At 43.4% G+C, this 26678-nt stretch overlaps 1 protein-coding gene across 2 annotated transcripts in view; it reads right to left on the reverse strand.

Annotated features, from left to right (window-relative positions):
- HHATL (hedgehog acyltransferase like) overlaps positions 1 to 25655 on the reverse strand; it is an 89783-nt gene extending 64128 nt beyond the window's left edge. Inside the window, exons 1-2 of one of the 2 annotated variants that reach the window (XM_033931790.1) lie at positions 25507 to 25655; positions 6869 to 7021 (exon numbers count right to left, since the gene is read on the reverse strand). In XM_033931790.1, the coding sequence (XP_033787681.1) occupies positions 6869 to 6974 (106 nt within the window). In that variant the 5' untranslated portion in view covers positions 6975 to 7021; positions 25507 to 25655. Of the gene's footprint in view, positions 1 to 6868; positions 7022 to 11843; positions 12126 to 25506 lie in introns of those variants that run through there. The other variant, XM_033931791.1, reaches the window with a different exon arrangement.
- Positions 25656 to 26678: the final 1023 nt, after the last annotated feature.

Genomic DNA, 26678 nt, shown 5'->3' on the forward strand with positions numbered 1-26678 from the left:
TTTGGCTGGACGGGATCTCCCGACTCTTTCAGCTTCCTCTCGGGAGCAGTTGGAGGCGGAGGTTACTGCAGGGGAGATTGAGCGGGAGATCCAGGCTAGCGCTTTGGGTAAGTCTCCTGGCCCGGATGGGCTACGTAGCGAGTTTTATAAGATATTGCGAGCTGAGGTGGCGCCTTTGTTGGCTTCGGTGTTTAACGAGGCGGTCGGTTTGGGGGAGCTCCCTCGCCACTTGAATGTAGCACAGATTATTGTTCTGTTGAAACCTGGGAAGGATTCGACTAGACCCGAGTCGTACAGACCGATCTCTTTATTGAATTTTGAGGCTAAGCTTTTTGCTAAAGTTTTGGCCACCCGTCTTGCCTTGGTACTCCCGAGTCTTATTTCTGATCAGCAAGTGGGTTTTGTGAAGGGCCGTGCGATTGCTAAGAATGTCCGCCGTATATTGGCGGCTTTGGAGCGAACCGCACAGGATCAGGTGCCTTCTTTGATGATCAGCTTTGACGCCGAGAAGGCCTTTGACCAGGTGGATTGGGGCTTTATGTTCGAGGTCCTGCGAGTGTACGGTCTCGGCCCCTGGTTCATTCAGGCGGTGCGGACTCTTTATGAAAACCCGGTGGCCCGTGTGTGGGCCAATGATACCCTTTCTGATCCTTTTCCAATTTGTAGGGGTACTCGCCAGGGATGCCCCCTTTCACCTTTGTTGTTTGTCCTGACTCTGGATCCTCTCATTCGGGATGTGCAGGATAACCCGGACATTATGGGAATGGTCGTGGGGGCTCATCATTTTAAACTGGCGGCTTTTGCCGATGACCTCTTGGTTTATTTGACGGATCCTCGGGCCTCCCTCCCTGCTCTTTTGGAGTGTTTTCGTGAGTATGGGAATTTTTCTGGTTTCCGTTTAAATAAGCAGAAGTCGGAGGCTATGGCGTCTCCGGAATCTTTGCGGGTGGAATGGGGGCCGGATTTTCCTTTGCGCTGGGCGGGATCCTCTTTTCGATACCTTGGTATTTTGTTGTCTATGGATGTCTCTGCGCTTTACCGTTTGAATGTTGATCATTTGTTGCAGGGAACTAAGGGGCTTTTACGGCGCTGGTTGAATCTCCCGCTTTCTTTGATGGGCCGTGTTCATCTTTTTCGCATGATTATCTTCCCGAAATGGTTATTTGTCCTGCAAACGCTTCCATTCTTTCTTTTGGAAAAAGATATTTTGGGTCTTCAGAGACTGGTGATTTCATTTTGCTGGGGGGGTAAGAAAGGTAAAATGCATCGTTCTTTCCTTCAGGGGTCCTGGGCACAGGGAGGTTTGGGTCTTCCCTCGATTCGTTTGTATAATTTGGCATGCTTGCTTCGGCATGTCCGGGATTGGCTCTTTTTTGGCTCTCAGCATACTGATCGGGAGTTGGAGGTTGATTATTTTTTTCCGTGGGCTCTGCCTTATCTTTTACAGTGGGACGGGAAGGTGAGATTGGGGCCTGGGGCCCGTAGCTGCTTGGTGGAGCCGCTTCGTCGGGCTTGGAGATGTGTTTCGCGGATGTGGGGTCACTCGCCTTTTAGCTCTATTATGCTGCCCATAGTGGGCAATGCGGCCTTCAGTCCGGGACAGGACAATGTTGTTTTCAAAAGGTGGGCGAGGAAGGGACTCCGAACTTTGGAGCAGTTTCTCCAGATGGATGGTAGCGCTGTTCCTTTTTTGACTCTCCAGGCGTCCTGGTCTTTGGGTGCGACGGATCGGTTTGCTTATATGCAGCTCTCACATTATGTGGCCTCCTTGCCCAGGGACTCCTTGACCCAGTCTTTTGCTATCACTGTACGCGACTTTTTCTTTGATGCTCAGTGGGATTGGCTTTCTATCTCTCAATATCATCGCCGATTGGTGGCTCTGCAGCCTCAGAGGGATTATCAGCGGCTTTTGGCATCTTGGGCCCGGGACCTGGGATGTCGCCCGCGGGTGGCGTCCTTGGCTCCTCTGGTGCGCCGGATACCTCGGGTGGTGCAGAGCGCCGAGCTCCGGGAATGTCACTTTCGGGTCTTACATCGGGGATATGTCTCGCAGCAGCGGGCCTTTTATTTCGGATGTGCCCCTACGGCTATTTGTCTGAAATGTCACCGGGTTGATAATTCTTTGGCACATGGGGTGTGGCTGTGTAGTTCAATTTCTGCCTTTTGGATGGAGGTCCGCTGTTATTTGGAATCTTTGGTAGGTTATCGGCTCCCCTCATCGGTGGAAGGGACTATTTTTTTGGCGGAGGGCTATTTAGGCGGCCTTTCTGCAGGGGATAGCCAGCTCATTCGTAAGGGCTATATTGTGGGAATGAAATGTATTCTTACTCATTGGCTTCAGGACTCCCCGCCCACCATCTGGTATTGGCGCAATAAATTGCATCTTTTAATGGACTGGGAGTCCATGTCCGCTCGGTTCTCTGGATCTCGGAGCAAGCTTTTTCTGTCTGTTTGGGCTTCTTATTTGGATACTTTGCCCCCTGTGATAAAGAGCCAGGTGGTCAATCGCTTGCGGAAGCCAGTTGCCCCTGTCTTGCCAGTGGGTTGAGGGTGGGGTTTTGGGGGTGGGGGTGTTGGGAGGGAGCGGTTGGGGGGTTGTGTCTAGTATGGATTTGGAGGGCTCCAGGCTATCAGAGTACAGGCCTGGACTCTCGCTGATATCTGGGATTTCTAGTTGGGTGTTACCATGTTCATCTGTATTGTGGTATTGTACTGAGAAAATGATTGTGTTCTCTCTGTTCTGTGTATATCTTTCATGTTGGTGAATAAAAAGTTTATACTAAACCTAGGTGCCAAACAGTGTGGCCCTTTAGGTGCAAGTCTATAAAAGGTTAGGTGTACTTTATAGAATCACACCCAGTGGTTTCTGAAGCGGGCTTAGGCGTCGATGGACGTCCTAACCTTAGGCACATCATATTTGTGCCAGGGGTTTCTCGGTCTAAACGAGCGTGCCCAAGTCCAAAACGGGCGCCTACATGTAAAACATGCCCACAATCACTCCTAACCCTGCCTACTTTCTGGTAGGCACCTTGAACCGGGCACTGCTGCCAACCTCAAGGTCTCCCGCTGAACTGCCTCTCTCCCCCCTGCCTTCTGTGCACAACTCATCTTCTGCCAACCTCGCTCTCTAGCCACCTTTGCATACAGTTCAGACTCCTATTACTAACATACACGTGGATTCATTCTGCAGCCCCTCAGTATCTCTCCTCTCTCGTCTCTTCTTATACATCTCCCTGAGAACTCCGTTCTTCAGATAATCCAAACCAGTGGTCTCAAACTCAAACGTTTTGCAGGGCCACATTTTGGATTTTAGGTACTTGTAGAGCCTCAGAAAAAAAATAGTTAATGTCTTATTAAAGAAATGACAATTTTGCATGAGGTAAAACTCTTTATTTTATTTAATTCAATTTCTATCCCATCCTCCCAGTAGCTCAGAATGGGTTACAAGGTTTATAGTTTATAAATCTTTCCTTTTGGCTAAGTCCTAATAATAATATTGTAATTTATAGCTAGAGACATAGGATCAAGAAACTTTTATTTTGCTTTTGTGATTATGATAAACATAATGAGGGCCTCAAAATAGTACCTGGCGGGCCGCATGTGGCCCCCGGGCCGCGAGTTTGAGACCACTGATCTAAACCCTTCTCCTCCACTGCCAATTCCAGATTTCATTCCTTTCACCTCGCTGCCCCGTAAGCCCGGAACAGACTACCCGAGGCCACGTGTCATGCCCCTTCCCTTGTTCAAAAATAAACCGAAAGCCCGCATTTCGAGACTATCATCAACCCTTAACCCTCTTCCTCTGCTCATCACCTTAGCCATCAGTTTAACCATCCCCCGCTAACTGCAACCCCCCTACCCTGGCATCCTGTTCGTCTGTTTTGCTCGATTAGATTGCAAGTTCATTCGAGCAGGGACCGCCTCCTTCGCGACTATGTACAGCGCTGCGTACATCTGGTAGAGCTCTAGAAATAATTAATAGGAGTAGTAGAAGTAGTCATTTGTGTCATAATCTATGAAAAGGAACGGAGTCTTAGAAATTGAGTTATTCAGCCGGCTAAGTAATCAGGAAGATGCTGATTCAAATGCAGCAACCCATATCTTGCTATCATTTCATTTGCCAGAGATATACCGCTCCAATTAACAACAATTTTTAGTTACAAACAGAACCCAAAGGACATCATTGCCTCGTTTCTCAAGTAAGTGTGCACTAAGGCATAAGGGCATAAGAATAGCCTTACTGGGTCAGACCAATGGTCCATCAAGCCCAGTAGCCCAATCTCATGGTGGCCAATCCAGGTCACTAGTACCTGGCCAAGACCCAAAGAGTAGCAACATTCCATGCTACCGATCCAGGGCAAGCAGTGGCTTCCCCCATATCTTTCTCAATAACAGACTATGGACTTTTCCTCCAGGAACTTGTCCAAACCTTTCTCTTTTTTTTAGTTCAATCATCTTTATTGAAGAATTTTGTAAAATATACAACAATTGGGTAACAATGACCAATAAACAAAGCCGATATCAGTAACATTAATACAATGTGACCATTATTACCACAAAAAGAAAATCTAGGGTAGGGAACGTCCTACCCCAACAACAACCGTCAAAAAAAAAAGAAAAGAAAAAAAAAGAGAGATAAACTGGTCAGGCTTGTAAAGAGCAATACTCAAGCAGAGTAAATTAATAATGTTGTTATCAAGATGAGCAAATGTGTCGGTATTAGCAATAGAAGTAGGTTCACAGGGGACTACAGTGGGACATATCAGATCAAGAAGATTCAAGGGAGGCAAGTAGAGGCAACCACATTTGTTCAAATCTGGCTAGTGAACAACGCCGTTCCGCTGCGATTTTTTTCGTATTTGGCATATAGACATAATGTATTCCTCCATTCATTATGAGAAACGTTAGTGAAATCTTTCCATTGAGTAAGTACGAGTCCAAACCTTTCTTAAAACCAGCTAAGCTCTCCGCTCTTACCACATCCTCTGGCAAAGCGTTCCAGAGCTTAACTATTCTCTGAGTGAAAAAATAATTTCCTCCAATTGGTTTTAAAAGTATTTCCCTGTAACTTCATCGAGTGTCCCCCCTAGTCTTTGTCATTTTTGACGGTACCTTTCCTTAGATTGCGACACATTTAGTCCTTAGTGCACATCATCCTGGCATCTAACATTAGAGAATATAGAGAATTACCCACCTAGGCCCCGATTCTATAAATGGTGCCTAAAACATAGCCACCAAGGAACGTGGCATATAGCGCTCGTCGGTCTTCAGGTGCCGTTTATAGAATTGCACCTAGTGGCGCCTAAATTGGACTTAGACGCTGGTAGGTGTCAAAATCTTAGGCATTCCACCCCCCCACCATATTTATGCCAGGGTTTTCTTGGCCTAAATACCAGCACCTAAGTTAGGTACCTAGACGCAAAACACACCCAAGATCTGCCCATTATCCACCCTTAACCATGACTACTTTATGGTAGGCGCTGTAGACTAGGTGCCGTCACCCATATAAATTTAATTTTTTCCAGGTCTAAGCTCTTTATTGCTCATTAACAGTGCTTATGAAGCTAATAAAAAAAATTAAGTTAGGCTCCTGGATTGGCTAGGCACGCCGACCTAGGCACCTAACTTCAGATGCCGTTTATAAAACCTGTGACACAGTGCCTAGAGAATGACATGGGGACAAATTTTTCCCTGTCTTCGCGGGAACTCATTTTCCCATCCCATCACGTTGAGTTCTTTTCCTGTCCCTGCCCCATTCCTGCAAGCTCCATCCTCATCTGCACAAGCCTCAAACACTTTAAAATCATAAGTAGCAACATTCTAGAGCTCAGATTGTGATGTCATAATGCCTCATTTCACCAATGTCTACGCTCTGTCCTCATCTGCACAAGCCTCAAACATTTTAAAATCATAAATAGCAACATTCTAGAGCTCAGATTGTGATGTCATAATGCCTCATTCCACCAGTGCCTAAGTTCTATCCTCATCTGCACAAGCCTCAAACACTTTAAAATCATAAGTAGCAACATTCTAGAGCTCAGATTGTGATGTCATAATGCCTCATTCCACCAGTGCCTAAGTTCTATCCTCATCTGCACTAGCCTCAAACACTTTAAAATCATAAGTGTTTGAGGCTTGTGCAGTTAAGGCAGAGCTTACAGGAATGGGGGCAGGGACAGCGACAAAACTCACAGGGACGGGGAAATCAAGACCCTGCGGGGATGGGGAAAAATTTGTCCCCCATGTCATTCTCTAATAGTGCCAAAACAGTCTGCTCGGATGTTCAGTAGCACCATCCAGGTATGTTCTGCTGAAATATCCAAGTTTGACCCAGCAGTGGGACTTATACAGGTAGGTGCTGCTCTCCTGCCCAGATAACTCCATTTGAACATAGACCCCAAAATTTCTTTTATAATCCCATTTTTGTACTGTGGCCTGTACAAAATGAATGAACAATATCTGTGTGCCCATGGTAGTCTCTTTTTCTCTTAACTTCTGGGCCACAAAAATATTAAAGCCTCCTCTGTTGGACGTCCAGCTCAACTGGAACTGGTCGAGAGAGAGCACGGGAAGGAGACGTAGGTGGAATGCATCAGACCATATTTAATGGCTTGTATTGCTAAACAATTATCCAATTAAGATACGAGTATCTCCGATTCCTCTAAATAATCTTTATCCTCCCTCTTCCATAGGAAAAGAAAGTGAATCGGAAGCAGGAACATATTCATAGCATATAAAATATCACTCGGAAATCAACAAAAGTCACAAATTAAAGGTTTACTATAGCATACTGTTACTAACTAGTTGGTACGATGCAGCAAGAATACGCATTTATGATACAACCTCTTGAGATTTGGACACCACCTACCTCTAGATACCACAAAGATGTCATTTAAAGAGTAAATGAGAGCACAAGTCAAGATCAGGGCATAGAACCCCAACTCATAGGGCGGTAACGCTGCTTTAACCCCCATACTGGTCGATTAGCACCATAAAGCACAGATCCTTAGGGAATTAAAACCTGTTAAAAAGAAAAACAAGGAAGTTACACCGTTGCGCAGACCAAGCAAGATTCCAAGATTTTCTTTTCCCTAAAATAAAAAATACCATGTTTAGTTGAAGCGTCTTTTGTTGCATGTTTTCATTTTTTTTTTTTTTATAGTACAGGGTGACCACAAACACACTCCTTGATTTTAAATGGTCACAAAACCAAAACGTATTGGACTATTCTTTCACCTGTGAGCTACAGTTTCATCAACTGATAAAATTTCATATAGTATCTTTTAATTACATACATTCGATGTGTGCCCCACCCATAGGCAGCGGAATGTTTTTTTATTTGGGGGGCCCTGCAAGCTCTGGCCCCAGACCCCGCCCCCATAATAGTACTAATTGTAATACATTTTCCATTCATTTTTCATATATATATATATATACACACACACACACACACAATATAATCTTATTAACAATACATAATGGTTAACCACAAAATTAAACTACACAAAGCACATTGTACATATGCTTCTCAACATTCACTCCTAACAGAACACAGATAACCCCTATGCAAATATGGGACCACAAACTAAAAGTACTAATATATATAAACGAAACTCTAAGATTCAAGACTCTGCATGCAGTACAACCCCAGAGAAATAGAAACAAATGCATTTCTTCCTTAACAGTGCAAAATATAGACAGCAGATGTAATTGCTCAAAACGGACACAATTCAATCACTAAATTGAAAATAAAATCATTTCCCCTATCTTTGTTGTCTGGTGATTTTGGTTTTCAAACCATCTTTCCCAATCTCTGGCTGCACACAGCCTCTCCCTGCTAGGCTCTGCACCCAACCCCTTCTCTCCCTCCCTGTCAGGTACTGCAACCAGCCCCTTCCCTCCCCCCCTGTCAGACTCAGCCCCCAGCCCCCTTCTATCCCTTCTATCATACTCTGCACCCTGCCCTGCCCTCCTACAAAATGACCAGGTGATCAAGTGGCCCCCCGAGATCACTGGACATTACTGTTTGTGGCTTTTTCCTTTGGGGGGTACGTTTAAGACAGAGTGTATGTACCTCCACTACCCGCAACTATAGATCTGCAGGAACACATCACCGAAGCTATAAACGCGATCATGCCGGATATGCTTCGGAGAGTCTGGTCTGTGCTCGATTATCGCATCGATGTTTGCTGAGTAACATGTGGGGCCATAGGTGTCGGAACGGGGGTGGCCACAGGGGCCGTGGCCTCCCCCCAAATTTAGCCCTGCAATTTGAGAGAATTCGCAGGAGCCAGTCAAAAAGCCGCTCAGCGCCGAGCAGGAGTGCCAAAGCGCGTTCGTGCTCTTTGCTGCTGAGCGGCAGAAGAAAATGCATCCTGAGGCTGCCGCCATCCACTGGGTTAGCAGCGGGCTGGAGCGCGGATAGCTTGCTCCTGCCCGCTGCACCTCTGGACCACCAGGGCTAAATTTTGGGGGAGGCCCCGGCCCCTGTGGTCACCCCCATTCCGACACCTATGGCCCCCACCTGTTACTCAGCAAACATCAATGCGATAATCGAGCTCGGACCAGAATCTCCGAAGCATATCCAGTGTGATCACGTTTATAGCTTCGGTGATGCGTTCCTGCAGATCATCCATAGTTGCGGGTAGTGGAGGTACGTACACTCTGTCTTTCACGTACCCCCAAAGAAAAAGGCCACAAACAGTAATGTCCGGTGATCTCGGGGGCCACTTGAGGAATACCTGGTCATTTTGCCACATTGCATTGTCTGAAGGATGTAACTTCTGTGCCAATTGCAGCTTACAAGGGTGAAAGTGCAAGCGATTGGGTAAGATCTTGCTAACCGTGCAAATTTGTATTTGCTGTCGTCATCTTGTTTATAAACATAGTCCAATAAGTTTTGATTTTGTAACCATTTAAAAATCAAGGAGTGTTTTTGTGGGCACCCTGTATTTAGCAAGATTTTACATTACAAAAGAAACTAGCGAATTTATTGCTGGTGAAAGTGGTCGTCTGGCAGCACTTTAGAGTCTTAACGTTTTCCATTCACGCACAGAACAGTTCGAGCACTGGCCGTAGCACTGCACACCTCCTCTCACGGCTTTACCAACATGTCCTAGCCCTGCTATAGGTGCTGTGCACCCCCTCCACCATTATTGAGAAAACTCATCGACTGTGTATAGGGAAGAGCAGTTTCTGTTGGGTTTACCACCCCAAAATCATTTTGAAAAGTTGGCTCCCTCGGATGACACGGTAATTCAGCCTCTAGGCCTCCTCAACCTTTGCCCTCTCTGCTGGGCCTGCTAATAAAAGTGCTAATCAGGATAAGGTGTGGTAGCATTTTTGGATATCTATCTACCTTAAAATAGATTAATCTAAATCAATCCATTTCAGAATGGCTTTCAATGATACTGGATTGTTGACACTCCTAATGTGTGTTGGATTTAAACCAGTTGACCTAGAGGTGAAAGGCTTTGAAAGCACCTGGAGATCCACAGAGCCATCCAAGCCCTTACACCAAAATGCATTGATAAATTGCAGCCACATTAATGAATAATTTTTCTGTTGTCGTACTACAGAAATACTGATATTAGCTCTCTAACCCAATACATTCACAACAGAGAGGCGATTGGGACTTGTATTATGCCAAACTCAATGCGGTTTTCATATAGGTACTTCAAGCACTTTCCCTGTCTGTCCCGGGGGGTTCATAGTCTATCTAATGTACCTGGGGCAGTGGAGGATTAAGTGACTTGCCCAGGGTCACAGGAAGCAGCCGAGTCTGACAGATTGCAGATACTGTAATACCCAGAGAATGGAGAATGACACGGTGATAAAATTCATCACCGTTCCCGTCCCCGCAGATAACTGCGGGAAATAATCCCATTTCATTTTCTAGTGCCTATTTCAACCTCAGTCCTTCTACACCAGCATTCTTCAAAGCAAAGCTTGCGGGTCAGTGGCTGTGCTTATGGGAGCCAAGGATAATGAAGCCATTGTGACATCACTGATGTGATTGGCTCTTAGGCACTGGTGGAATGAGGCACTATGACACCACAATATCTGCTCTGGATACCAGAGACTGTCATTCTGTAGTGTCTGTTTCAACCTCAGTCCTTCTACACCAGCATTCTTCAAAGCAAAGCTTGAGGGTCAGTGGTTGTGGCCATTCAGACTCTGATTCTTATGTGAGCCAAGAATAATGAAGCCATTGTGACATCACTAATGTGATTGGCTCTTAGGCACTGGTGGAATGAGGCATTATGACATCACAATATCTGCTCTGGATACCAGAGACTGTCATTCTTCAGTCCTTCTACACCAGCATTCTTCAAAGCAAAGCTTGCGGGTCAGTGGTGATGAATTTTGTCACCGTGTCATTCTCTACCAGAGAACCTAGTGGGAACTCAAGTATAAATAGAGTCCAGGCATCCCTCACTATTCAGGGGACATAAGGAAGTGCAGGAGTGTGTGGTACAGTGGTTGAAGCTACAGCCTCAGCAGCCTGGGGTTATGAGTTCAAATCCCACTTGCTCCTTGTGACCCTGGGCAAGTCACTTAGTCCTCCACAGCCCCAGGTACGTTAGATAAGATTGTGAGCCCACCAGGACAGACAGGGAAAATGCTTGAGTACCTGATTGTAAAACTGCTTAGATAACCTTGATGGGCGGTATATAAAATCCTAATTATCTTGGAAGAAGGGAACCTGCTTACAGCTTCTCCTGGATCTTCTGAGGTGGAACCCTTGTTTTGGGGACTCTCTCTGACAGTTGCACAGGACCTAGTGGTATGGATATTTGGGAAATGACCAGCCTAATATTGCTAGATATTTAGATTATTAGAAAACTTTTGTGATTAGGCGGGAAAGCGGGTACTAGATGGAAATAAGTGGGAATCAACCCAGAATAGGAGATTCAAAGGAAGGAGCCAAAAAAAAAAAAAAAAGAGACTGCCCAGGATAAAGAGCACTCTTGCAGGTGGTCACATTCTGTGACTGACAACTGAGCTTTCTGCCAGTAGGGTCTGAATAACTGGGCAAAGCGGGTGGACCAATTTGTCCTGATCCGCTTTCGTTTGCCACACAGAAACGACTCAAGTCTGGAGTTTGCATCAGCATAAATATATCCGAGGTATATTTCAAGGGCATTCTAGGTTTTAATGACGGGGGAAGGGTGCAGAGATAAGGTTAATAGCACCTGCTATTTATATGGGAATGCAATGCCGCTCAGGCTGGTGAACTGAGAAGCTTGTCAGCTGTACCATACCCCCCACTTTCCAATTTTAGCTTAGTAAGTGCTCTGTCTGCAACTGCAGTGCAATACAATGGTGCAGAGCAGGGAGGTTAAAACATTCAACTTTACACACACTACTGGATTCATGCGGTTTTATATATATGTACGCACATACTGTGAACATATAGTACCTATAGAGTCATTATTTAGAGCAGTTACATTTCAGAAATTCACTTTCCTGCACTCTATATGAATATATATATACATGCTCATTTGCAACAAAATGTACTTGTTTCTAAAACATGCCTGCTTTATGAGAGTGTTTTTATCTTCCAAGTATAAATCATTATAATAATAGATGGTCAGATATCCCTTGCCTCCACCCCCCCTCCTATCCCATTATATATTATCCCTGCCGGCTGCAGTGCCTGGCAGAAGCGAGAGCTCCAGAGAACAGTGGGCCATTGAGCTTCACTGTGGTGCTGGAATGGCACCGCAATACAAATTAAGGCAAGGTTTGTCATGCAGATAGCTATTAGAACAGTGCATCATCTGATTGCATTTGGCTGGACCCCTTTGAATTGTTTCACATGCATTTCCTTTGCCACTGACCTTCGAGTGCAGTTAGCGCTCCGCCAGAGACCTCAGAGGTAGAGATAAATAAAAGATGCTCCCTTTTCAAAAACTAGTGTCCTTGTTCCAATTAGGTAGCAATCAGAGAAGCGAGATGTCCTGAAAGGAAGGCACCTGTCTGCCAAGTGATTTCACTGATGGGGCACTCACTGGGTCCCTGAAGTAAGATTGGCCGAGTGTGTGAAGAGTAAGCTGCAGGAGGGGGTTTTTTTTGTTGTTTTTTTTTAAGTTTTAGAACAGCATTGCAGAGTGGAGCTGTTTCCAAAGGTTGCTTGTCAAGTGGGCAAGTGTGATGTGAATAGATTTCAGGGAAGGTAATATCAGGCACCAGGGAACAACTGAGAATCTAGTGTTTCAACACTGGAACTTGAAACCCTCAGCTACAACCCAGGTAGGAATTGGGGATGTGCAAGCAAAAAAAAAATAAATATATTGCATTTTGTTTAGTTTCTTGTATTGTCTTCAGCATTTTTCATTTTTGTTTTATTTTTTATTTTTCCAGGCAATTTTGCTAGTTAAGAGGTGGTTGTGGCTGCTGCCTCAAACACAGACCACACACCAAACCCCATTGACAATATCACCCTCTCACCCCAAATGAAAAGGCAGCTGCAGTGGTGTATCTTGGATTAAATAGGCCCCTGTAATACCATCTCTCACAAGTTAGTGAGGATTATGGTGGAGAGAGGACTCTTTCAGAGCTCCAATAACTAAACCTTGCAGAACACAAACAGAATCCAGACATATAAGGAAATCTGTCTTAATAAAGCAGTACTAATGTCCAGGACTCAGGGTCCAATGCAGAAAAACTCATGACTGAGCCACACATGGACGTCTGTGCATACGGTTTCTACTGCAACCATAATTTTGTACTGTGTAAAAATCTAAATGTCATGCAAATTTTATGTACAATAATAATTTTAATAATGTAATAATAATAATTTATTTTCTTGTATACCACCCTACCAGTAGTTCTGGACGGTTTACAGCAAGAGAAACAAACATTTCAGTGAAGAAATACAATTCAATAAGATACATATACCTATTTAAAAAAAAAAAAAAATCATCATCATTAATATATTGTTAAAAATTAACATATGTATTTATCAAATAGATAAGTTTTCAATAGTTTCCTAAATTTAAAATAAGATTGAGACTGAACAATCCAAGGGCATATCCAGGAATTCATCTTCCCTGCCTGAAATGCAAAATATCTGTGCCATGGAAAAAAAAAATGAATAAAAAAAAGACAGTCAGGCCTGTCAGAAAACCTGCAGACCTGTCGGTAACTCAGTGGTCTTTTGATCTTGAGATGCGGTTTGCGTCCAGCTTAAAGTGTGATCGGATTGTTCTACACCCTGAGGCAGCAGATATGTGAAACGCTGGCCATCGTTGGTGTACCGATCGAAAATAGATAAGTGGATTTTTCCTCTATCTTTTGCACAACAGCCCTGCTTCAAGTTTACTATTATTGGGAGTTAGTCTGGAGGTTTTTTGCCAGTGAGGTGTTCGCCTGACCACCTTGGACCACCATTGTGGTGGTGGAAGGGTTCCAATCTGAGGCTTTTTACTCCAGTCATTTGACACTCCCTATATTGAAACTGCAGCAGCACTGATCTTTGTGACATTCCATTCTATTGCATTGGTGAAAGTGTTTATTTCAATATTATTGGCTTTTCACATTTCCGAGTTGTTTTTTGCTACAAATCAACGGTAACTCAGTAACCGACAGGTCTGCAGCAGTCAGGTTTGACAATAGTAAAACCCGATTCAAAATAGCCAAGCAATGGTTAGAGAATCAATCGCTTAGCTATTTTGCTTGGGGTTTTACTAATTTGCATGGGAGTTTCGGGATTGGATCGCTACAGGAGTTGGTGAATCGGGTTGGAGGGAAATCGGGTCACATTGGGCTCGCAAACCGATTGGTACACGATCGGTTTGCTTAGTGAATCTAGCCCTTGGTTTGCAAGTGTTTTACAAGACAAGCAAAACATTTGATTAAACTTTAACTTGATATACAAGCAATGTCTTGCAATACAAGTACATACAGTATTCACACATCACAACTGAGCCGACGGTTCTTCTCTCTCTGACGCTGCAGGAGTGTAGTGACTGTTCTAAATGAGTGAGGTCTTGCAATAAATTACACCATTACATTAGTGATTTTTATTCTGCCATTACCTTGCGGTTTAAGGTGGATACAAGTAAGTATAGTATTTTGTATTAAAGTTTTTGGGTTGTGGAACAAATCGTCTGAGTTTCCATTATTTCCAATGGGGAAATTCGCTTTGATATACAAGTGCTTTGGATTACAAGCATGCTTCTGGAACGAATTATGCTCACAAACCAAGGTTTTACTGTACATGTATATAGACTATATTTACTTGAATAAAGTTCCTTAGGAGGTGTGTATTAGCTGCAATAGTAAACTTAATATTAGATGTGATTATAGGTAGGACAATTGATTTGGTATGAACATATGCAAATAAGTAGGACGATCGATGTGCCGGTAACGTAAGTAGGATGATTGATTTATGCTATAATTATGCCGGTCGTAATAACTCGGTATTGTAACACTGCTACAGAAGCCCCTGCAACTCTGTATAGAGCCCATGTATTGTAACACCTCTACAGAAGCTCTTGCAAACCGCTCTGAATTGACTCGCCAGTCGTTAGTAGCAGTATAGAAGCTCTCTACAATAAACAATACTTTGACCTTAGGTCCCCCTAGGCAGCTTTGTGTGGACTCGATTACAACACCTACCTTTTTTAAATGAGTTTTTAATTGGGGGTTTTTAATGGCACAGTCAATTACCAAAGCCAATTATAACAATTGTTAGGAGGCGGTAGGGCATCTACCGCTGCCAAACTTACATCACCGTTTTTAGAATCGGGTCCAAAAAGTGTATTTGAATTCAAGAACGCTTGAGACAAGTATGTTGGATCTCTAATATCAGGAGAGGAAGAAATGGCTGGGCAGACTGCATGGGCCATATGGATTTTGTCTGCTTTTATTTTTCTTTTTCTATCTTTTTTTTTCTACCACATTCTATTTTATCTTGGGGGTTTTTTACCTCTAACATTATTCATATTTGTATTATCATACAATTGATATGTTTATCTTGTATATCCTGGATGGTAATTAGAGAGTTGCGCAGGGACAGAAATCAAACCCGTCCCTGCCCGTCCTTATAAACTTCAGAAGTAGTTATTTCATTTAATTATGCTACTGAATTAGACTCTGTGTGCCTACGTGCTGAGCTCACTGCCTATGTGACAAGAGACTGTTGCTGCTGATTCATCGGGAGCTCAGTGCAGCGCCGGACCCAGACCGGAATTCAGGTAGGCCTCAGGATAGAAACGCCGGGTCCAACCCCGTGGGAGTCCTGTGGGCCTGGGAGGGGACCCCATGGGAGTCCCGTTGACCTCAGGGGGATGCCCGCAGGATCCCCGCGGGACCCACAGGATTCCCGTGATCCCCGTTCCCGTGCAGAGGTCTAATGTAATTATTTGATTATATTGACTATTTGCTATTTCTATTTTGGAAAATTAAATAAAAAATTTTGAACAAAAAAAAAAAAAGGAGATGGGAAAAATTTTATCTCCCATGATTCTCTCATATTGATGTAGCTTAATTAGATTACTGTTTGTTTGTTCCCTGTCATTTAGGTCGAGGATTCTCAAGCCAGTCAGGTTTTCAAGATAACTACAACAAATATGCATGGGATAAGTTGGCACTCATTGCCTCCATTGTATGTAAATGTATCTCATTCATTTTCATTGTGGGTATCCTGAAAACCTGACTGGCCGCTGTGCCATAAGTACAGGGTTAGAACCCATAATTTAGGCAGAGCAGATAAATGATCTCATCTCTGGAGGGAGACTCAAGGCCACTCCTGGCTTTTTTGACACCCTCTTTGTAATTTTGCTCTCTGCTGAACTATTACAAATAGAAAAGTGTGGTGTAGGGGTTAGAGCCATAGCCTCAGCACCCTGAGGTTGTGGGTTCAAACCCCGCACTACTCCTTGTGACCCTGGGCAAGTCAATTAATCCTCCACTGCCCCAGGTACTGGAAGCCTGCTGGGAAGACAGTGAAAATGCTTGAAGTACCTGGTTTGTAACCCATTCTGGGAGGATAGGCCAGAAAATTGAATAAAAATAAATAAATATACCACAATGCACCTGGATACACAGGCTAAACCCACAGTATCCCTCCAAGCACTGGCCAACAGATCTAGATTTGAGGTGTGGGGGGGGGGGAGGCAGTCTGCCCCGGGGGCCCTCTTGGTGAGGGGGCAAGCACCCATTCGCCTCTCTAGGAAATGACATCAGAGGAAGAGCCGACGCTGGCGTGACAGCCGCTTGGGGTTGCTGCTCGCACCAAGAACATTACAGAGGTACAGGAGGGGGGAAGTGGCGTGCATGCAGCAGGAGGGGGGCGGGAAAGGAGCATGTGGAGGTGGGGGGGGGGCAGAGAAGAGGGCGGGGGAGAGGCACCACAGCTCTGGGCACCTCTCACCCTCGCTATGACACTGATGTCACCATAACTGCTCCCCTCACTTGGAATGCTCTCCCCCCAGCCTAGATAAATTTAAAGGAGCTCTTAAAGCTTTTTTATATACTGTAGAGAAGCCTTTGAACAATGATCTAATCTCCTACTTTCTCTCCATTCCGTGCGGATAATCAACAGTTTGAATAAAACTCCTCCCCCTCCCCTTTGTTCTATCCTTTTTTTTGTTTTCTCTCCTTATTATACCTTATTGTAGTTTAACCTTAGTCCTTTTGTGCCATGTTAGTCCGTTCTGTCTTTGTATCTGATAATATATATTTTTGTTCTGTACCCCCTGATTTTAAATATTGGAGGATGAGATGTACAGCATCAGCATCTATGAGACAAACATGTTTTTTTCTGTTACAAAGATCTTTTTGGACCCCTGTTAGGTTACATAGGTTGGACAGTCCTAAATCTAATAGATGCTGGCACTGTCATCTAGACTGTTGTTCTATTGTCCTTTGATACTCAACTTTTGTAAGTCAATATGGGGACAGATTAATCTCATATTGGAATCCATAATTCCATTGACATATGAGGTAGTTATATGTGGAACATTGCTGCATATTAAGCCCCCCCCCAAGGACCTCTATAAATGCAGGCTTTTCCCAATTATGACAGGGATAGCCATGAAAAATGGTAACTCGCAAATGGAAAAATTGCGATCGCCTTAATTTTCCTTTTTGGTGGGTGAACTTATGTTTATGCTATAGATATGAGAAGATGAATGCTGATATGTTGGGGCATAGTAATTTGTTTAAACGGGTTTGGGGTCCGTTGATATCTTTCATTACTTCGTTATAGTTGTCTTTTAATTTATTTCCATACGCATCCAGGACAGGGGGAGGAGGGGGGATATCTCTTTGGTTTATTCTTTGATCAAATGTGTTGGAAGGGATGGGAGGGATATTTTTCTTCTGCTTTGTTATTGATTGAATATAAGTGCTTATTTTGATTATTAATATTTGTATAAATCTTGGCACTTTGTATTAGTTATGGAAAATTAATGCAATTTTTTTTAAAATCTTTATAATCGCTTAGTTTTATGATAGACGATATATTAAATAACCATTAAACTTGATTTGAAGTGGGACTAACAGGCAAGATCTGTCAACTCAATAAAACCCTTGATTAGAAGAGTAACAGCATAATTTATACTTGACTGAAAAGGGAAGAGTGGTAGAGAAGACAGCTTCCAGCATTTACTGCTTCTCTGCTAGGGGAAGGGAAAAGCAGAGCACGTGGGATCTCTCGGAGAGAGAAAGAGATAATAGTTACTGTGGATGGGCCATTTGGCCTTTATCTGCCGTCATGTCTCTAGTTATGTTTCCCACAAGCCAAGAGTATAATACAAGGGTAGTTCAAAACATTTTTGCACTTTTATAGTTTCGCAGAAAATGGTTGGGGCGGGAGAAGTGGTATGAGGGCGTGCCATGGAATGTCATGTGGGAAAAATGTTATCATCCAACAGGATGATTATGTGGAAAAGTGATGCAATTTGCTTTTTAGAAAAAAATAAAAGTATGGAAACTTTTTGAAGATCCCTCGTATTACTACTAAATTTAACAATCGGCGCTATCATTCCTCTTTGAAAAACTGAAACCAGTGTTTCTTAAGCTAGTCCTAGCGTATCCCCTGGTCTTCTGATACACAAATTCAGTTCACGAGGACCGTAAACAAGTCAGATTGTAGGAGTAAACTGGCGCGCTATAGATTTGCTTACATCAGGGGTGTCAAAGTCCCTCCTTGAGGGCCGCAATCCAATCAGGTTTTCAGGATTTCTCCAATGAATATGCATGAGATCTATTTGCATGCACTGCTTTCATTGTATGCTAATAGATCTCATGCATATTCATTGGGGAAATCCTGAAAACCCGACCTGGATTGTGGCCCTCGAGGAGGGACCTTGACTTACAGTGAAGATGGATCTAAACATATACTATCGTATGCCATTCATTAGGGATATTCCGAAAATCTGACCTCTTTGAGGATTGAACTTGCGCCCCCCTGCCCTAGCCAGCTGTGGTTTCCAGGATATCTATGATGAATATACATGAGATTGATTTCCATTCCATGGAGGCAGCCTCTTATGCACATGTATTGTGGAAATCATGAAAACCAGACTGGCTAGGCACACTGTACGCCAGAACTCCATTCAGAAACGCTGACTTAATGGCTGCGGGTTATTTAATTACCTGTTCTATGATTATTTTATAGTACTGTTAAATATTTATATTCCCGATACAGTTTCATGTTAGTCCTGCTGTTAGGAGTCCGTTTCCCTCATGGATTATATTAATGTTTTGATCATTTTACCATAATTATGCTGTTAATAAAATTGTAAGTTTTATGGCAAGCTGTACATCACCTTGGGTGAATCTCTTCATAAAGACAGAGCTGCCAAATTAACCCATTCCAAGAGGGAGACTTTTGGGCTAGCCCAGATTTTCCAAATTTACATCCCAAATCAATGCAGTATTTGTAGTCCATGATTCTATCTATTGAAATCAGTACTGCAGGCCCCATAATGCACCAGGATGAGATTGGCAGAAATCCAGGACCTGGCCAAAAAAGTCTCCCTCCTGGAATAGGTAACTTGGCAGCTCTGTAAAGATGGGGGCTGGTCTCAAGAGGTCACAAGAGGTATAGTCTTCATACATAACTGGTCACGCCAGGCCTGTGGCCTATAGCCCAAAATTATGTATAAGCTTCAGAAAGATAGAAACATGATGGCAGGTAAAGGCCAAATGGCCCATCCAGTCTGCCCATCTGCAGTAACCATTATCTCTTCCTCTCTCTAAGAGATCCCACGTGACTATCTCAGTTTTTCTTGAAATCAAACACAGTCTCTGTCTCCATCACTTCTACCGGGAGATTGTTCCATGCATCCACCACCCTTTTCTGTAAAAAAGTATTTCCTTAGATTACAGCGGAGCCTACCACCTCTTATCTTCATCCAATGCCCTCTCATTGCAGAGTTTCCTTTCAAATGAAAGGGACTCGACTTGTACGATTTACATTACAGGGTTTTTAAAAAAATTTATTTATAAGTTTCCAATTTTATACAATCAAGATAAACTTGTACAGAAAGATGATTCATGAAAAGAAAATTAAACAAGCAATTAAATAACCTAACATAAATCTTCTCAAGTCCTCAAATGGATCCAAGTTGTAAATTAAATGCAAGTACATCAGAAAGAAACAATCTTTATAGAATCATAAGCTAACAGAGAGCAAGGACCTCTAATCTATAGATCACTGCAATCCAAGCAACTAAAAATTAATATATTTTCAATGTATGTTACACTATAAATATAATTTCATTGAAACAAAATAAATATACTCTTGAAAATGGATCAATAAATTTTATAAAGAATATTTATTGAAGAGTTTTAAAATAGAAAACACAATAAAGAAAATAAAGGGAAAAGGTTAAAAAAGATTTAAAAGGATAAAAAGTTAAAAATTAAAATGATATAATAAACAACACTAACGGTCTCTTTTACAAAGCCGCGCCAGCGGCTGCGCTGCACTAACGGGCCCGAGAGATTTAACGGGCTTCGGCGCTGTAAAAGAGGCCGTAAAAGAGGGGGGAGGTGGTCTAGCCTACGACTGAAAATGTAATTGAACTGATGTGACTCCATTCAACTATACAGTCACTCTACACTGAGGCTATTTTTCCACCTATAGTATAAGATAGAGATAGTAGAGTTTAGGTATCTATGGATGGGGGTTCATAGACAACGGAGCGAAAGACAAAGGCGCGCGTCGACAACTGAGCACAAGATGGAGGCACGCGCCGAAGAAAATTACAGTTTTTAAGGGCTCCAACGGGTGGTTTTGTTGGGGAACCCCCCACTTTACTTAATAGACATCGCGCCGGCGTTATGGGGGGTTTGGGGGTTGTAACCCTCCACATTTTACTGTAAACTTAAACTTTTTCCCTAAAAACAGGGAAAAAGTGAAGTTTTCATTAAAATGTGGGGGGTTACAACCCCCCAAACCCCCCACAACGCCCCCATAACGCGGCGCGATGTCTATTAAGTAAAGTGGGGGGGGGTTCTCCCTCCACGCCTCCCCGTCGGAGCCCTAAAAACAGTAATTTTGAGCGGCGCGCGCCTCCATGCTGCGCTCAATTGTGCCTTTGTCCCGGCGCGCTTTTGACCTGACACCATGGATGAGAGATATAGGGCTCCTTTTACAAAGCCGCGTTAGCAGTTTAACGCGCGTAATAGCGCGTGCTAATTTGCCAGCCTCTTGAGCAGGCGGTAGTTTTTCAGCTAGCGCGGGGGTTAGCGCGCGCTAAAAGGTGCATGCGCTAAAGCCACTAACGCGGCTTCGTAAAAGGAGCCCATAGTATATTAATTTTATTTCAATGAAATTATATTTATACCTTAAGATCACACTCACGTCCAGCTCTTCTGTCATGCACTTAAGTTCTTTATCCCTAAACTGTACCGTTCCCTCGGGATTTTGTAGCCCAATTGCATGACCTTGCATTTCTTAGCATTACATTTTAGCTGCCAAATTGCAGACCATTCTTCAGGCTTCTCCAGGTCTCTTCATGTTATTCACACCCTCCGGCGTGTCTACTCTATTGCAGATTTTGGTATCATCCTCTAAGAGGCAAATCTTGTGCAACAGCCCTTCGGCAATATCGTTTATAAAAATGTTAAGAATAGGCCCAAGAACAGAACCTTGAGCCACACCGCTGGCAACATCCCTTTCCTCAGAGCAATCTCCATCGATCACTACCCTCTGTCGCCTTCCACTCAACCAGTTCTTGAATTGAATTAAAACATTTTGAAGTCTAAGGTGAGTTAGTAATAGATTACCATTCTGGGTTTCAAGTCTAAGTTGGATGTATACCTCCTTGCAAAACATATTGATGGATACGGGTAACCAGGGTCTCCAACTGGGAGCACCTGGCTTGGCCTCCGCGTGTGCGGGTCGCCGGAATAGATGGACCTAGGGTCTGATCCGGCGTAGGCATTTCTTATGTTCTTATGTTCCATTACAAAGCCGCGCTAGGGCCTTAACACACACTAAATTGCCACGCGCGCTAGCCGCTACCGCCTCCTTTTGAGCAAGACGGTAGATTTTCAGCTAGCGTGCGCTAATCCGGTGCATGCGCTAAAACCGCTAGCGCGGCTTTGTAAAAGGAGCCCTATATTTCTCTCAATATGGTAAGAGAGTACATTAATATCACGTGTTAAGGATATACACAATTATAGCAGTGGAGATTCGCTTTAGTTTGTTAATTCAAAAGTGAGTTGTACAAAGGTCACGTACAGAAGTCATAGTATTAAAGCCCAGGATTCAGAGTATGTAGATACGGAGTTATGTTACTCTGCATGAACCCTTTCAAATCTAGAATGAAGACAGACCATGTTCCACCAAATAGCAGAAGCAAAAACTAACAAAAATCTAAATTATGAAGAAAACACATGTTCACATAACCTGGTTTTCACCATCTTCCTAAACTGTGAAATACCCAAAGCATGCCTAATCTCAAAGGGCAGCGCATTCCAACACATTGACCCTTGTACTGTCAGCATAGTTTTACGGTGCTCCGAGAGTCTCACCATATTCAAAAGATGGCACATCCAGACACATCTCATGGTGGAGATGGTAGCTGAGATCTCTTGGGAGGAAGGAATATGAGAAGTGTTGAGACTATTATAATAATAATAATAATAATAATAATAACTTTATTTATTTTTTTTTCTATACCGCCATAGTCAGGTGACTTCTAGTCGGTTCACACTGTAAGAAGGCTGGACATTCAGCGAATAACAAGGTCACAATACAATACAATAAGTCAACATACAATACAAGGCAAAACAATACAATACAATACAATGAGTGTATACCACACAGTACAATATAATACAACGAGTCTAAATATAATACAATACAATAAGTCTAAAGACAACACCACACATAAGTCTAATATAGTATCGTACAATGAGTCTAAATATAATACAATAGTGAAGAGGGGAAAGTTACAGATTGGGGTTCAATGGGTAATGAGTAACTGAGTATTTCTTTCTTTAGAACTTCCATTTGAATTGGAGTACTATGGATAGCGAATATCTGAGTACATGAGGGGCATCTTGAGAAAGAAAGAAAGGCGTTTAAAGGGAGGGGAGTCCTAGTGCGGGAGGGGACGATTTTAGTCCGTGAATTTTTCGAATATGGCGGTTTTGATCGATTTGCGGAATGCACTGTAAGACAGGTTGGGTTCGTTTATGTAGTTTTTCAGCCAAACTTGCTGTCTGTTCGCTTGGAACTTAAAGGTTCTATCCAGGAATGATTTGTATCTGCAGCCCGTAATCTTATGGGGAAGAATGGAAGGACTTCTTGGTTTGATAGGGGAGTGGGACCCATCAGGCCTTGATCATACATATGTGCTCGAAACCCTGCACTGGTTGTGATGTTTTCTGTACCAGCCACTGAGTTTGGGAAGGGGAGCAGCAAGGAAGGGAAGGAGAGATACTGCAAACTCAGGAGAGGGAAAGTAGGGAAGGAGAAAGATGCTAGACTCTAAGGGGGATATAAGGAAGATGCTGGCATGAATGGAAGGAGGGCCTTAAACTGGAGAAGTAAAGCTGAAAGTTCACCTAAGGCGCCAGATACTCTTGGGCCAGCCCTGTTGGCACCTCTACTTCATTTCTTTATAAAACAGGTCCATTGTATCAGGACTTCCTGCAAAGATGCTCCATCAATCCCATCTCTGGTGGAGGGTGGGGGGAGTTTAGGTTAATCCTGGATGTTTGACCTCTGCTCTTAATGAATCTTGGAGCAAGAACAGTGTTGATCTGAAGTAGAAACAGGACTGAAAAATACTACAGTATGCTAGAATGTAAATTCAAAAACCGAAAATTCTTCCTCTACAAGTGGGTCATTTGACCAGTTTGTCTAATGCAAGTGCTGTATCTACATGACGTACAGTCCCATTGCTAAAATAAGCTTCCTGTGGCTGACAGCTCCTATGTTTTAAACAATGGTTCTCAAGCTGGTCCAAGAGCTACACCCACCCAGCCTGTCTGATTTTCACAACATCCTTAATGAATATGCATACGGTAGAAATCTGCATGCAAAATCTGTCTTATGCATATTCATTGTGGATATCCTGAAAACCTGAGTATTGGAGGGGGGGAGGGGGAGGAATTACACTAGGACTGGTTTCAGAAACACTAGTCCAGACCATTCATTTCAGACTTCTCTTGCATGGTGTTGTTCCTTTCCACCCAGATCCAAGCAAGAGCAACTCAAAGGTATTTGATGTCTTTAAGCAAACTTCCCTCCATGGGTTCCTTCCCCAAGACAGCTCAAGGCCCTATCCTTCCACAGTATAGCATCCCCCCTTTCCTTTGCTTCTCCCTCAAGAGTCCAGTATTACCCCTTTCTTTCCCCCTCCATTCAAAAAGTCCAGCATATTCCCTCCCCCCACACACTTCTACGCCATACCCCCTCCCCACCACATGTCCAGAATTACCCCTTCCCTTTCCCTCTCCTCCAGGTACGCACCTTTCCTCTTCTGTTTTAATCAGTGAATGCCATCAATGCTACCACCCTTCTTCATGAGGCCAGCCCTAACCTTTAAACATAGCAGTAGAGGCTGGTGTGTGGTGAGGGACTTTGAGCAGACATACACACTCAAGGCCTCCTACACCTTCCTTTGAACAGGAAATTCAGAGCGGTGTGACATGACAGACCTTGAGCACATGCATCTACTCCAGGAGTGTCAAAGTCCCTCCTTGAGGGCCGCAATCCAGTCAGGATTTCCCCAATGAATATGCATGAGATCAATTAGCATACAATGAAAGCAGTGCAGGCAAATAGATCTCATGCATATTCATTGGGGAAATCCTGAAAACCTGACTGGATTACGGCCCTTGAGGAGGGACTTTGACACCCCTGGTCTACTCAAAGACTCCTCACCAACTGCTGTCACTTTGTATAGGGCTAGCCTCATGAGAGTGGTAGAAGAGGCCTCTAGAATTATGCTGCCATTAGCAGAAGCTTGCTGGTACCAGTATGATACTTTAATTCTCAGTTTTCTAAAAATCCATCTCTGTGCATTTTGTAGGACAGAAAACTGGTTGCATTGAGCCAAATTTTAGAAAAATAGGGCTCCAATATCCAGTGCTCCTAAACATACTGGTAATTTATAACGGCAGAGACACCAGGTTACTCAGTTCCAGGCTGTACACTTGTTGGCCAGCCCAGGTTTTGAACTTACATCCCAAAACAGTGTGGGATTTGTAATCCCTGATCATGCCCATTGAAATCAATGCTACAAATCCCATAATGCACCAGGATGGGGTAGTCAGAAATCTGGGTCTGTCCCAAAATCTCCAGCCAGGAACTGGATAACTTGGCATCTCTGTAACTGTATTCTACCACAGTGTTTCCCAAGTCAGTTCTGGACCCTCCCTTGCCAGTCAAGTTTTCATGACACCCACAAAGAATATGCATCAAACTGATTTGTATACACTGTCAACATTATATGCAAATCTCTTTCAGACCCATTTGTACTTTGCTATGTATAAGGCAAATAATAAATAAACACAACGTGCATTGTGGATATCCTGAAAACCTGATTGGCAAGAGGGGGTAACTCCAGGACTGACTTGGAAAACACTATTCTACTGTTCACTATGACAGCAGAGCTGCCAAGTTGCTCGATGCAGGAAGGAGATACTTTGGCCAGTCCTGGATTTCTGTCAATCTCATGCAGGTACATTATGGGGCCTGCAGCACTAATTTCAATGGAAAGGATCACTACAAGTACTATACTGCTTTGGGAGGTAAATTTAAAACCAGGTCTGGCCACAAAGTCTTCCCTCCTGGAATAGGTAACGTGGCAGTTCTGTGACAGTAGTAAGGTTAAAGCTTAAGTTTGAAGCAGAACAAGAACTGGGTTAACACTATGGAAAGAAAATTGTGCAAGGAAAGAAATGTACAACAAATATTTTAAAGACAAAGAGCCCCTTTCACAGGGTCAAGTAACTTCCTCTATCTTGGCAATTGGTTACGCATATTTAAAAGGAATAACAAGATTGGGGGGGGGGGGGGGGAATTACCTGTCCAGCAGCCCTAGGTTACTAGAGGGATTCTGAGACACGCCTTCTTTTTAAAAACTTTCATCTTGGAGCCTCCTCGGATTGCAGATCTACGAGAATGACCTGAGAGGGATTCAGAACAACGAGACAGGTTACAGCTGCTGCATCAGCAGGTGTGTGAATGAGAAGTTGAAGTTGCAATTATAGTCCTTTTAAGGGAATGGTGGCCTCAAGCGTTTTGGTGTGCATTGCCCTAAATAGGCTAGTTCTAGTATTACCTTTAAAATCCTCCAGCTCTGCCAAAAGAATATTAACTCCCTGATTTCATGAATTTTTGCAGACTTGGAAGCATGACATTCTCTTTTGACTCACTGCTTTCCTTCTGCTCCCTTAGGTTTCCAGAATAATTGAGACCAGGGCTATGATCCTGGCACCGTGGGCATAATTTGAAGTTGCAGGGAGGAAGACTCAGGAGCAATGACAGGGAAATTCTTTCTCACTGAGAGGATGGTAGATGCCTGGAATGCCCTCCTGAGGGAAGTGGTAGAGAGGAAAACGATGATGGAATTCAAAAAAGCGTGGGATAAACAGAGGATCTCTAATTAGAAAACGAAGGACGTAAATTAAAGAGCTAAGGCCGGTACTGGACAGACTTGCATGGTCTGTGTCCCATATGTGATGATTTGGTGTTGGATTGGGCTGAGGAGGGCATCAATGGGAACTCCACTGCCTTGGAACATGAGGATGTTACTGGCCAAACTTTATGGTAGACATCCTACAAACAGGATGGTTGGATAGGCTGGAGTGAGTTTGGAAGGCAACTTCAGCATATGGATCCTAGGACAATACCAGGTGGACTTTACAGTCTATGACCCAGAAATATCAAAGAAGAGACAAGTTAATTTCATCATGTATTTGTAATGGGCAGACTGGATGGATCGTTCAGGTTTCTATCTGCCGTCATTTACTATGTTAATATGTTACCTGGCAGAAACCCAAAGAGTAGCAACATTCTAGAGCTGAGATTGTGATGTCATAATGCCTCATTCCACCAGTGCCTAAGAGCCATCCTCAGCAGTGATGTCACAATGGCTTGATTAGATGGCAACTTCAGCAGTTGGAACCTAGGACAATACTAGGTGGACTTTACAGTCTATGAACCAGAAATATCAAAGAAGAGACAAGTTAATTTA

Source organism: Geotrypetes seraphini, chromosome 2 (genome assembly GCF_902459505.1).
Source record: "Geotrypetes seraphini chromosome 2, aGeoSer1.1, whole genome shotgun sequence".
Lineage (NCBI taxonomy): Eukaryota > Metazoa > Chordata > Amphibia > Gymnophiona > Dermophiidae > Geotrypetes > Geotrypetes seraphini.